General features: G+C 35.6%; 2 protein-coding genes across 4 annotated transcripts in view; one reads left to right on the forward strand and one right to left on the reverse strand.

Annotated features, from left to right (window-relative positions):
• Nucleotides 1-14,107, reverse strand: part of SPATS2L (spermatogenesis associated serine rich 2 like) — a 1,108,221-nt gene that overhangs the window by 1,026,558 nt on the left and 67,556 nt on the right. The gene's annotated exons all lie outside the window — the stretch shown is intronic.
• Nucleotides 1-14,107, forward strand: part of SATB2 (SATB homeobox 2) — a 189,017-nt gene that overhangs the window by 3,587 nt on the left and 171,323 nt on the right. For all 3 annotated transcript variants that reach the window (XM_050750699.1, XM_050750696.1, XM_050750697.1), the window contains exon 2: nucleotides 772-999. In XM_050750699.1, coding sequence (XP_050606656.1) covers nucleotides 831-999 — 169 coding nt within the window. In that variant the 5' untranslated portion in view covers nucleotides 772-830. The remainder of the gene's footprint in view (nucleotides 1-771; nucleotides 1,000-14,107) is intronic.

Genomic DNA, 14,107 nt, shown 5'->3' on the forward strand with positions numbered 1-14,107 from the left:
AAGGCTGCTCTTGCACTAAGAATTCAAATGCTTTTTGCTTTTGTGTTTTATACTGAAGAGCTTTAAAAAAGCACTCGGGATCAGATGAAGATAAGAACGCTCCAAAATAATAACGATTGTAGCGCCCGCCTTTGTGATGGAGGTTATTCTGATAAATACCTCCAAGTGTTTTCGGATGCTTATTAATGTGGAATTAGGGTTGATTTTATGCAGGTGTGTGCTTATCTCAGGACTTGCTCTGTATAGGTAAAAAGCGGGTATTCAAGGGGTTCTTTCGCCCGGCCTTTGGCTCCTGCCTGGCTATTCACAGCGCATTTACCGGGTGGTTAATTCGGTTATGGACTTGCGCACAGCCCCCACTCCCTTCCCATGTGGGTGGAACGTCTTTTTTATGAAGTTCACTTATTCCACAATCCTGACCCCGGGACGGGCTAGGCTGTCGCACCCAGGAACGGTTTATGCCAACCCCGTCCCAATGAATGGACCACTTCTAGGCTCCCCTGGGTGCCAACCCCGGCCGCAACCCCGAGGGCTGACTTCTGGGGAGCTGCGACTGGGCAGAGGCGCCGAACCGAGGCGCTGGGCTTCCCGGGGGCCTCCCAGTGTGAGGTTGGGACCGGCTTCCCGGCTCGGGCCCCTCGGGCAGCGTGGGAGGAAGTTTGTGTGGCTGTGGTGCAGCGCTCTGCCACTGGCCTGAACGTCTATCACGTGTGTGAGCGGTTTTCCCTCTTTTTTCTCCCTCCCCCTTTCCTCCCCCCACCCCCTCCCTAGGTCCCTGTGCGTTTTATTGCGACCTGCCGGTGGGAACTTTGTCTCCGAGTCGGAGCAGCATGGAGCGGCGGAGCGAGAGCCCGTGTCTGCGGGACAGCCCCGACCGGCGGAGCGGCAGCCCGGACGTCAAGGGGCCTCCCCCGGTGAAGGTGGCCCGGCTGGAGCAGAACGGCAGCCCCATGGGAGCCCGCGGGAGGCCCAACGGCGCCGTGGCCAAGGCCGTGGGAGGTAACAGCCCGAAGCAGGGAGGCGCGCAGCCCGCGGCCCAGTGATAATGGCCTGGGTGTCAGGGTTCAGGTTGATTAGGCGCTGTCGCGGTGTAGGATTACAGGAAGTGAATTCCAGGTTGCCAAATAATGCCCCCGTCGCCTCTCATCTGCAACTGGTAGCTTCATCTCGAGTTAAAACAAGAAAGTGGTTTTTTACCCAGAGGGTGGCATTTTTTGGGCATTTTGCCACTGTGTGCTGAGGTGTTGGCAGGTTTATGTCACAGCCAGCTAACTGTTTCTAGATTTTCCTAGAGAGCTTTTTAGTGATTTAACTCTTTTGCCTTGCCTCAGAGTGTCTGTTGTAGGGATGAAGTTCACGTGCGTTCGCTTTTAGGGAATAAAATAGTTGTTAATGCTCAGGCGAGTACAGGGACAAGGAGAGTTGATGTTACTTTGTAGTGAGGACAGTGCTTCAAGACAGATGAGTAACAACTGGGAATATTTCCTGCCACGTGAAATGTGGGAAATAAAGAATCACCATGAATCCATCAGGCCCTTAGAAGCTTAAATGCTGCAGTTGTCTATAGTTTAGTCATATGCATTTGTAACTTTGTTATAGGACAACAGATAAAAATAGGAAAGTAGCCTTATCAACTACATGCAGTTTCCCCTCCCAAGAATTTATTAATAATTTTATTTAAAGAAAATCTTTTGTAGTTTTTACTACTTAAGCAACTACTTTCTTTTAAAGTGGTCAGGAAAAGCAATCATACAAAATAAAGATATGGGAGAAATTTAAACATTGAAATATTTTGGAGTTTGTATGCCATTTGCTTAGTGGTCTTTTACATGTAAAATCCACAATTCTACATGGCATGCAGGTTTTCTGTGTGTTTGGGATCAATCACTAGTTTAATTTTTTTTTTTTTTTTTTTTTGCTTCTAACGTTTTTTCTCTAATAATTTCAACAATAGCCCATTTAATATAATTATATTAACTTGCCTTAAATGATATAAAACCTTGGCAAACCTTAATGATAAGCTACCACCTCCTTGTTATAAGAGTCTGTTTTGTATGTATTTCAAAATAGTTACTTACCTCTAAAAATGTTCATTTCCCTTTAAAGAGTTAAACACATATGTTTTATAAAATCATAGTTTTTTCTTTTACTTATTTGCTATTTCTGTTTCTTCATGGTAAATACTCAGGATGGTTTGTCTCAGTTTTTCACATTAATCATCTCACTTGAGATGCATTCATCCTTTCAATGTTGTAAGTTAAAAAATTTGGTGATGGCTTCTGCCTTATCTCCCCTTTTTGGGACTTGAAAATATACTTTATTGAGGCAAAAGAAAACTTAACAGTTCTGTGACCCACTTTAAAAAGGGAGGTTTATTAATTTGTCCTGATACTGGAGCAAATAATGTCAGGCTTTTGGCATAATCATTTAGTATATGCATATAAGAAATAAAAATTCATAGAGAGTATGATGGTACCAATTATGAGGTATGCTAAGTGCTCAAAATATTTGAAAAAGTTCTGGAAATCCTTGGAGACAGTGTGTTCCAAAGTGGCCTTTGTGGACAGAAAAGGCGTGGACTTAAAATTTTGGTATCTTTCTGAAGATCTAATACAATTCACTAAATTGAAAGGAATCTGTAAACATTTTAGAATGTAATTGTTAATAATTGTGCTTCCCTAAAACAAGTTTTTTTCCCCCTCCTTCTGTATCATGTTGAACTATGAAAGAAAGTGCCTTGCTCTGTTGACCAGGGATATGTTTAGTGTTAAATAGTGATTGCTTTTCAAATTTGTTGAGAATATAGTTCACATTTGAGCCCTTACATGTTTAATATAAACTAAAATTATCTTGGTGAAGAATAATAGATTTGTTTCAACCAGCTGCCTTAGACACTTTCTCTTAATTAACTTAATTTAGTAATAGCAGAGGTCTTATTAGCTGCTTCCCAAGTTGAAAATAAAGATGACATTATTTTGTCTCAATACATATCGTTTATAATACCTGATAGTAAAGTGGTTAAAGTTGTTTAGTGGAATTTAAATTTTTTAAAAAAGAAAGATTTTACTCTATATAGCATAATTATAAAGAGATTAATTTAGACAACTTTAGAATATAACAACTTAGAAGATAAGATTTTCATAGTACAATGGTTTCTAATTGAATGTTAACAAAATTATTTTATGAGTTTAAGTTTATATAATTCCCAAATGTATGTTAAAGATGTTAATAATTTATTTGCAACTTTTAACCATGTATATATATAGTTTGGAGCAAAGCCAAGCCTTTTGAGAAATGCACATTCTAAATTTTTAAAAATGTTTAAAATAAATTTTTAGTTAGTTTTTTTATAATTAAAGGATTTTTTGAACATAGAGTAAATATAGATTATATTTCTACCATTCTATGTTCTTTTGTTTAAATTTTCTTTATAAAGCAATATAATAAGCATAGGTAACTATGCAAGTATTTATAGCTCTTTATCATTTATTAGCATTTTCAGATATATTGCAGTCTTGTCAATGGTGTAAAGATGGATACAATAAAATTTGCCTTAAAAGTGGAGCCAAAAATTTGGGAGTACATATTTGTTAATCTTTAGTGTTCCTCTTTCTTAAAAGCTGCTCTTTTAAAAATAAGGGAGATCAAGTTAATTGGTTGTCTAATCAAATAGCAATTTATCTTACTGTTTTTGATAAGCAGTGAGGTAAATATATTTTAAATATATTTCTGAATGCATTGATTGCGGTAGTAAATTCTGCTATTACTGCACTTATTTAGGTAGAGGGAATTTACTGTGTTTTTCGATGAGAACTAAGTATTCATAAAAAAGGGGGCATTATTTTAGTGTCTGAATTTAAATAGTAGAGAGGGTAGATACACTGTCACCAGTCTTTAAGGTTGTGTTTTAACAGGGGACTTAAAAGTGTGTTGTTTACTATGTGGTTAACTTTAGAAGACTCTATTAAAAACTAGATCAGTTTTGCTTTGTCTTTCCAACACTTTCTAGGATGTTTTTGCTCTTATCTGAGCAGTGTGTTTTAAAGCATGTATGTAATAAAATGTAAGTGCTCAGATGTGTATGTCAGTCAGCTTTTATAGAAGGTCCTTAGGAAAAAAAAAAGGCTAATATCTCTTTAAAAAACATATGAAGGCTAGGAGAGAGTTTAGAGCTAGCAAGAGCACGATGGTGTTGACAGCTTTATATCCCTGCTGGGTAACATTCACTTACTAGAATTGGCGTCCCCTCTCAGCTAGTAATTCACTCCATAAGGATTTTGAAAAAGGATGATTAATGGTGAGGAAATTTATATTTGTGAAATTGTTGATTAAAACTTACAGATCTATTTGAAGATTAGGAAAAGAAGAGATTATTAAGGATGATGAAAATAAGAATCAGATGATCCTTTTTACCACTATTAGCATAAGTACCTAAAATGTTCTGTTATATGGAATGCTTGCTTCAGCCATGCAACTTACAGCATAAAATGAAAGTGATGCCAATCAAGTTTCCAGAGGAAGCAAGGCATTCTGCTTTTCTCCTGGACTGCTGAAAGGTGCTGGCCAGTTGTGCTTTAATAGCAATAAATTGTTGTGTTTCATTCATTGTTAACACAAGCATTTTCGTTTTTTAATGTTTGGCTTAAAGAAGAACTTTCAGACAGCTTTATTTAAACTGAATGAACAGCGCTTGAATATACCAGATGGTGTATTTGCTGATAGGAGGCATTAAACATCAGAAATCTTTTTGATACTTTTCATTTTCCCATGAATTTTTATGATTTTTTTGGTGTTAAATGTTCTAGATTTTAGGGAAAAATATTTAAACATTGAAAATATCTTTTAGAGAGATTTGCTTTTTTTTTTTTTGAAAAAAACTTGCTTATTTCTGAAAAATAATTTATGTTTTATAAATAACAATTTAATTTTGTTGGCATACTGTCTGTGGAAGTTATCTTATAACTAGTCTACCCGAAGTAGACCTATTTGTGCTACCAGGCAGCCCTTTCAAGAACTTAACTGTCTTGTTGCAAGGGGAAAAAAATCATTATGCAGTACACACTGATGTATTCAAATAGGGAAGCAAATGTGATCAAGATTGTTAGTCAGGGCCTCATTTAAAACTGAACATTGTCTACAACAGTTAGTTTAATTGTCTACATGTGGAACACTTCCTTTTAGATGAAAAGAAATGCAGTTCGGGTCAGGTGTAGTCACCATATCAGCGACAGTAGAGAGACATTTAACTTTTTGAAAGTTCAGATATGAAAGTATAGATAGGTGTATGTAGAGATTATATAATACTTAAAAATTTAGAAATATATTGTTAACATGGGCAAAATGGAGAAAACTCCATTTCCAAGGATGAATATCATAATACTTGTAGGAAGTACTCATTACTTCAAAAAGAGAAAAGATTGTATTTTCCCCTCCCACTCACTTTTTTTTTTTTTTTTTTTTTTTAAGGTTTTAAGATCTTTTAAATAGAATGAACTTAAGCTTTGGGGTCATCCAACAATCTAGCATGTCCTCTGTAGTTTTGCTGAGGTAGAAAAATAACTCTTCTCTAAAGTGATTTTAGTTCTTGGCCTGTTATTAAAATAAAGATATACTTGGTTAAAAAAATATATGCAATGGAACATACACATTAAACACAACATAGGGTATCCGCCCCTCAAAGTCCTGAGCATAATTTGATGTTTCAAGTAAGTTTGGAAGCCTTATGTTCCATCAGCAGAAACCCACTGACCATTGTATACTCAAGATCATCTGTAGTGTAGTGTGTGTGTGTGTGTGTGTGTGTGTGTGTGTGTGAACTACACAGATGTCCCTTAAGGCATCTGTTTTTTAACCCCTGCAGAAAATAAGCAATATCACCCTTTCCCAGAGGGTTGTAACCAGCAAAGTCTGTACATATGAGATATCCTGTTTGAATTCTTCTTTTCTTTCTTGAATTTTGTTTTAAGCAATCTGTCTCTGTAGAGAGGGGAAAACAGACTAATCATCATTTATTAGATAGCTAAGAATATGAATTTGAGTCATTTTAAGTATAGGGAAATCTGTTTTATTCTAGGCAATACTACAATAATTATTTGGTATATCTGGCAAAGTAGTAAGCAGTGAAGTTTGGTAATTATAATTTAAAACTCTTATTTTTCTTTCTTTTTAAAAAGTATTTATTATAGAATTAGCATATATGTATATATTTAAAAAGACATGTTAAATTTACAGGGCTAGATGAATTACAAATAGTATTATTTTCTTGGGTTATACTTATCTTTTAAAGCTTTTTAGGTTTCTGTTGGAATAAAATTTCTCACCATTAAAATGTTTCTTATGACTAAGAATCCCACATTAAGTGTGTAAAATATGTACATAGTTTGTTTCATTTCAGAAAGCCAGACTTTATCCTACATAGCATGTAAATTAATAAAGAATTCTTTATATTGTTTTATCGGTAGGCTTTTAAAAAACCTATATAACTAATATATGGTAACATAGTAATTTTTACTATCTTCCTTACATGAATACTTAGATACAATGGCATTTTGGAACATATTTAAAGATGGAGCATTTGACAAAAGTTGTATGTGTAACAGTTTGTCAGTGAAAAGTGACAAGTGGGAAATGACAAATGAAATGTTGGCATCATCGCTCTTTATTTTGATAAAAATGTCTCAATTTGCAGTGATATAATACTGTTTCATATTATTTCATGAGTTGTGTGAGAATGCATAAGGGGAATTTAGATTTTGTGAACGAAAAATTAGCAGCCCAAACTCTCTTTTCAGAAGCTTTGGCAGCAAGTTCCCCGTCTCCCCCACTCCCCAAGAATAAGAACAGCAGTGAAATGTTGGATCTAACCCATACATTTTAACTCATTATTTTTTGGAAAAAAAAAAAGAGAAATAACCTAAAATGGTTTCAAGTAGGAGACCTTTATGCTTAGCTCAAAAAAATGAAAAAAAGAGTTTGCCTTTTAGTTTCTATTCTTTTCTTTGTGGCAATTTTTAAATGAATGATTTGCCTCTACTGACTTTGATTGTATGGGTCTTTTTTCACTTCCAATCAACACTGCTCTCCATCATTAACTTAGGGTGCCAGTAAGGAGAGCTGTGAATTCCTGTTATTTTAAAATGCAATAGAGGTTTTGAAAATGTCTGTGGTAAAAATGGATTTTTATATACAAAAGATTCATCATCCTGCTACTTAAATGTAATGTGATAAATATTTCGAAGTCAAAGTAGATGCCCCGAATGGAACTGAGGTATGACTAAAACAAAAACCAGTTGAGGACTTACAGAGTTGGAAAAATGCACAGTTGTAGCCACTATAGTGTGCTATTTTCCGTTCCTCTTTATTGTTAGCAATCAACCAAACATTATTTTTCTTCTTTTACGTAGAAACAAGCCCCGTAAGCATAACATGCTATAGTATTTTTGTAAAAATGTTCCATGGTGGAGTTTTCAAAATTATGGAACTCTAGCTATATGTATTTGTTTCAATTAACAGAATTATTTTGCTTCTTAGTAGCAAGTGATTTAAGAATTGTGGTAAAATCAGTATAATTATGAAAGGCTACATCAGAAATTGCATTCTACAACTTGCATATCTTTTGCTGCTCAATTAAAAGTTTTCCTTATTTCAGATTTTTAAAAAACTAGATAAAAAGACATAATATGGAACAAGTGTGCTTTAGATATATAATTATGACAACAGAATTTATGGCATGCATTTTTCCCCCCTTTTAATTGATGTCCTTTAACTTAAACAAGTGGATGTTATGGTTATTAGTTTGACACATGCCTAAAATGCAGATCAAAGCATTAATAGAAATTTTGAGTATTTGAAACTTGCAATAAAGTTATCAGCAAACTATGTCAGTCTTATAGTAAGCATATTCTTTATTAATGGTTATGACATGTAGGACAGGAAAACCTTCTGGGGAAATGTATTTCAATTTTAGTTGCTTCTGGTACTATTACTCATTAATAGTGTGTGGGCAAATTCAGTTCTGCTCTTATCTAGTAGCCTTATCATTGGAATGGAGTTCTATCGTAGCACAGTTGGTTATTAAACTGTAAAATAACAACAAAGATAAAAAAAGGGGAAGCACTGCAAGCTACTATTTATCAAAAGGGATCCATTTCAAACCAGGGTAACTGGTGCCCACTGATGGTTGCACAGTTACTGAAATGTGCACAGCAGCTCAGTGTCTTTCTTTTGTTTATTTGACTGAAGACTTACACAGATATTTATGTATATAATATATAAAATAAGAGACTCTAGTTAGAGCAAATGCTTTTCAAAGTACTAAGATCTGACAGAGGTGATTTGCAGGCATTTGTTGTAGAAACAGCTTGAATTTCACCATGTTAACCACATATATCTTTTTCTTTCTTTAAAAAGTACCTTTTACTTGTTTTTGCATTTGGCTGGAAAGCAAGTGTATCAGTTCCTTCATAACTGATTGTGACTGATTTTTTTTTTTTTTAAACACAAGAAAATATTTTCTTTGCAAAGAGAGCAAATTTGATGGAATACAATGCCCAAGCCTCCTGGGAAAGGACCAAAGGACTAAAGGACCAAAGACATAAAGTAAAAATAACTGTATTTTTAGGTTTCCCAATTATGTCCTATATTAAAATTGAGTACTTTTATTGCATTTGTTTCAATTATTATTACATATAAGGAAAGGCAACATTGATATATTTAATAGCTTACTGAGAAGATGCATTCATATCAAAACACTTGAAATAGCAATAGCATTTTTGAAATACTATTTTTTGAGGGTTAACAGAACAAGAACTTTCTTTTGTCATAATCCAAAGATGCTAACAGAGCAGCATGATAAACGTCTCTTTAAGTGTCGTAGTAAAAGAAAATGACTTGTCTTCCGAGGCAGTGGAGAGTTTATGTTGTTTTGGACCCATTTCCCAAGCAGTGATCGAAAACAGATTACAATAACAATTATACAGTCAGAAGATGCAATATCCATTTCTGCTTTAATTGAGTGAAAGAATAATAAAAACATCATTAAGAAAAATGAGGTGGACCTGTCACACAATGTACAAATTTTTAGTCTTGGAGAAGATGCAGAAAAACTGAAGTGCTTTTCGCTTACTTTGTTGTGTTTATTAGCTAAAATCTGTTTTCGAGAGAGACCATTTGGCTCTCATTCTTCCCTGAGAAGTTCAGAGAGGAGCCTATGGGAAGTGGTTGCCCAGGAGACATTACAAATGACCATTGACTTTGTCTTCATACACAGTTTGACCAGGAAAATCCCATTTTCTTAAATTCTACCTGAGGCAGAACTACTCTCCCCCTCCTTTTTTTTTGTCTCTGTAAATGGAAATCAGAAGTAATGAATGTTCCTCTTGTTACAAAGCCCAGCCAAGTAAGGGTTAGGTGTGGTTCCTAGGCCTGCTGTTCTTCCTCTTCCCAAAGTCCAAACCAGGCTGAAGGGGAGAGAGAGAGTGGAGGCCGAATAGTGAGCACCCTCATTTCTTCTCAGCACACATGGGAGTAACCTGAGTTGCTCTGTGGTCACATCACCTGAGGTGTACTCACTTGACTGTCACCGAATTGCAGAGGCTTTTGCTTCAACCTGCAGTCCTCTGAATCACGAAATCGATGTCCTTAACGTTGCTGAGACTCCAGCTCTCATTCCACAGAGCTACGCTTTCAGCAACTCCGAATGAACTGCCAGGCAGCAGCCAAGAATCAGGCTCATTTCCCCTCATTCTGGGCTGTGTTTGTTACTCTATTCATAGAAACTGTGAGCTCCTGTAGAAACCTAGGTGGTGATGGTGGAGTTCACCCTGGAACCCTGGCTCAGGGTGGGGATACCTGAGGTGGGGATAACTCGGGTTACCCCCCGTGTGTGGTGGGGATACTAAAACTGCAAATAATGTTGGCCATCAGAGTAGTCAGAGCTCCAGGTTTTACTCAGTTGACAGACTTAGAGGGGAATATTTCTTTCATCTGTCGCTGAGTTTCTTGGGTTTAATATTTAAAAACCTTCCTGAGGTGACAAAATGAAAGAAACAAGATAAGCAGTACATCCTCCTGATGGAGGTCTCATAATTTCAGAACTCTCCCGAGCATTTATCATCCCTTTTAGAGTGGGATGTATATCAAACAGCCCCAAAAAAGCTTTTTTAAAGAAGTTTTTTAATCCATAGAGTCTAGTTAATAGCGCCTTCATTAAAATGCTTTTGTCAGCAAAGGGTTTTCAGTTTTAACATTTACATAACCTAACAGTGTTGATGAAGACCATGAGCTTTAAGGGTCTATTAGTGGTTCCGTTTCTTCTGGACTTTATAATTTAAACCTAAACATTAATTCTGGGTGGAACTTGGCATAATGTCTTTTTGCCTTGGAGGGAATTTTTGTTGTACAATTAAAAAAAAGTGTTTTGGTTTTTTTTTTTTTTTTTTTTCATACGATCACCTTCTCCATGTCCCTCTTCCGCAAGTAAACAGCAATTAAATAGTCAAGGTTTTAAAAGGGCTTCTTTAGTTTAAAAAAAGGAGTGGTTATTTTAGGTGAATTTAACAATTTTCCATTAGTTCACATTGCAAACTAGTGCTTTGGTATTAACAAGGAAGTTCTGTGAGGCTGATAATGCAGTGGAAATATTTTTCTTTTCTGTCTCTCTACCCTGTATACAAGAAAGCCCTGTGGTAAAGTTTTTTAATAAAACCATTTTGCATGACAGTTGAAACTTATAAATCAGTTGCTGCTATTCTTCATTAGAAGCTGAGAGACAAACACGTTTTAAATTTTTTGTCACCTGTAATTGTAACATTGACTAGAAAGAAAGAAATTGGAATCTTAAGTCATTACGTGACTGAATTTTTCAGTATTATTTTGGAAAATAAACTGTGATCCTTAATATGATCTTTTTGATGTATTAATACTATGTTAAAGTTGAGTTATTGTAGTAATCTAATTACATGTTAAGTGGGAAATTAGAAAGCACTAAAGAAACCTTGAATGATAAATTGTCTTCATCTGAAAACCAGAAGGTATTCAGAATGTGAGTGAAGGTGCCTGTCAGGAGAGAAGCATTCCTAGAGGCTCCATTCGGACAAGATGTTGTCCTTTAGATTTGGGAAATGTGGTATTAGAACACCCCACACCCTTTAGTATCGAGGGAGTATAAGACGAGCAAATTATTCTCTGAATAGGAAGTTATTACACTTTTAATACCCAGGTAAAGCCACTTTACAAGGGTAAATAAGGTGATCCTGACTTTTTTCCTTCTCAAATGAATCTCTAGGTAATATTCAGCAAAACTACCTCTATTTACAGCCTCATTCATATGGCAAGTTTGAGCCTTAAGCACGTTTTTACAGCTAACTTATAAACTCCCGCAAAACTGGGGCTTGCCGTTGAAAGTCGGCCAACACTGTTACAAATGGTCATTAGTTCCCAAGAAACTTTGAGAAGAAAAAGAACTGTAGGAAAATGCCATGGCTTTAGTAAGAACCGTTTTGTTTCATGTGTATTTTTTGCCACCATGGCAGAACTGGGGGCTGACCTGCATGTTCAGGGTTGATACTGAACATTCTCCTATGGAAATGTATAGGATTCCAATTAGTGCAGGGTCAGAGCATAAATGTACCTCTTTTTTCACACTGTTCCAAGTGGTTAGTGGGAAACAAGCTGCAAAGTAATTCCCTTGGCCCCCCAATAAAAAGATTTATGGCAAAATAATTCTCAGCTCCATAATGGGACTGTTGTAGGTTTGTGTTTGATATTTGTAGGACTGAAATACAGTCCATGTACCCAAACTAAGCATTTATTGTAAACAAGTTAACTGCCAAGAGCTTATATTCTGTCAAACATAATTATATTGAAGATTGATGTATAGCTTGAAAGTGAGTTTGAGGGAGACAGTTCTTTTTAACCAAGGCAGGCTTCTCAGATGCAGCTCTCTTCTTCCTTTGCTAGAATGACACAGTAAAGCCATCTCTCGCCGCCAGCCTCTCATATATAGAATAAACACAGGCTTGCTCTTTGAAAACATAGCTGTTTGTCGATCCTATTTGTGTTAACAAAATAAATGAACTTATATTCATAGAAACTGTCATGTATAGTTTCTTCTATCATCTCCATCTAGATCTAGCAGTGATGGTGCCAAGATAAAATAACAGCTCTTACCTCTTGGGCGATACTGAAGTTCACCCACAAACTTAAACGTATACTATTAAGTTAACCCCAGATGAAATTCTTTTCTCCTTCAATATGGAGTTTGAAATAATGTTTGACTTGTGTTTCTGTTATTTTGTATTGGGCTTGTCGGAATAGAACTGTTTTGAAACTGGCCTTCTAGGGGAAGGGGGACACCACCAATACCTTTATTTCAGGGCTCAGAAAATTATATTTTATGCTTAAATAATTTATGAACCAAGGACTCTAGGGAAAATGAAATCTTTTTGAGATTAAGGTGTTCATACCTGGAATTACTCCCCATTTAAAATGCTGCAGTAGTATACCACGGTTTTTCTTTGAGGAAAGTAGAATCTTACATTTTATTTAGGGTAAATATTTCTCACTTTTTTGTCCAGGAGACAAATCACTTTAGGCTTTGATAACACTTCTCAAAGGCGGTAAAAAGTGGAATAACTCTTTCTTTGGCTGGGTGATAGCCTTTGGATAAACATATTCAGGATGAACCTAAGGTTTCCAAGAGATTTGTATGCAGAGACTTAAATAGTCTCTTTCATTTTTAAAATATTAATTTTAATATTTTATTTTGGAAATTATATAAATTATAAAGAGGATGTATTAGAACCATAAAGTGAAAAAAAAATACTAGTTTTCTCTGTTCTGTTCTTCTGATTAATTTCTATAAATTACACAAGCACTACATATATACTTAAAATATTTTGTCTGGGAAGTATTCCATCAGACCCTGGTTTCCCTGGTCTGTAGGCTGGGTTTTATTAACTTGATCTGAGTCACAATAATAATATCCTATGTATTGCAAACCAGAGGTCTCAGTCATATCCCCTAAGGGGACTGGAGAATACACACTATGATTTTGACTTTCTTGCTCTTTCTCCCTCCTGTTTTTTTCTCTTTCTCCTTTCAGTGTTAGCCCTTTCACCAGTTTGGTTGTTATTGCGTCTTGATGGATGCATTTGTTGAATATAAGAATGAGAGTGGCTTTTAATGGCTGGGAAACGAAGGTGGTAGTTGCCTGTCTGCTTAAGCTCGGCTTTGTGAAATCTGCATTCATTGCACAGTGTTACTTTCTACACATCTATTAAATATCCATAAATGTTTTGCTGTTTGAACTCTAAACATAGACAGTAGGATTTTCTTTTTGTGAGGGAGAAAGCCTTTTATTTTTTTTGCTATAAAAACTTTACTTTTCAGTTTTTTATTTGATAAAAATCTCTCCATTCTAGTATGATTTCCTTTGAGGCTCTGCACCAGTGTTTGATCTCAATTTTTAATAATTTTTGTGAGTTAAACTCCCCAAAGAAAACATGCTTGTGCTATGAAATATTCCCACTAGAAATCCGGGTAGTCTTGTCTTATTGAGAGCTGAACACTTGATTCCTTTATTAATTCCTTTCAAGAGGACCTCAGTACAGTTAACCTTTCCTTAACACTACACTGGAGAAATTAATCAAGCTTTTTTTTTTTTTTTTTTTTTATTGTTTGAATTAGATAAAATAACATTTAGGCAGAGCTCAAAACCTGAAGTAAATGTTAGTATAAAGACAATTTTCATTGACTCCTTTTTTGACGCATGGGACTCTGAGTTGCAAATAGCTTTTCCAGAGAGGATGATGAGAATAAGGTGGGGAGGTGAATCGATCTCCACTTAAATACTATTTTCAACAGAGTGAGACTCTGTCTCAAAAAAAAAAAAAAAAAAAAAAAAAACTCAGAAACCTCCAGAATGAAATTTTACTTAACGAAGGACAGAAACCCTGGCATTCATAAATTATGGTAGTCGTTTTTAACATGTGGTTGAGTTTCAGGACTTATGCATATATGTATTTTTCACCTATTGTGAAAAGAACCTGAAGAATTTAGGCTTGAACTAAGGATACTTCAACAATATGCCATACACTTGAACTTTTCT

The sequence above is a fragment of the Macaca thibetana genome, chromosome 12 (assembly GCF_024542745.1).
Source record: "Macaca thibetana thibetana isolate TM-01 chromosome 12, ASM2454274v1, whole genome shotgun sequence".
Lineage (NCBI taxonomy): Eukaryota > Metazoa > Chordata > Mammalia > Primates > Cercopithecidae > Macaca > Macaca thibetana.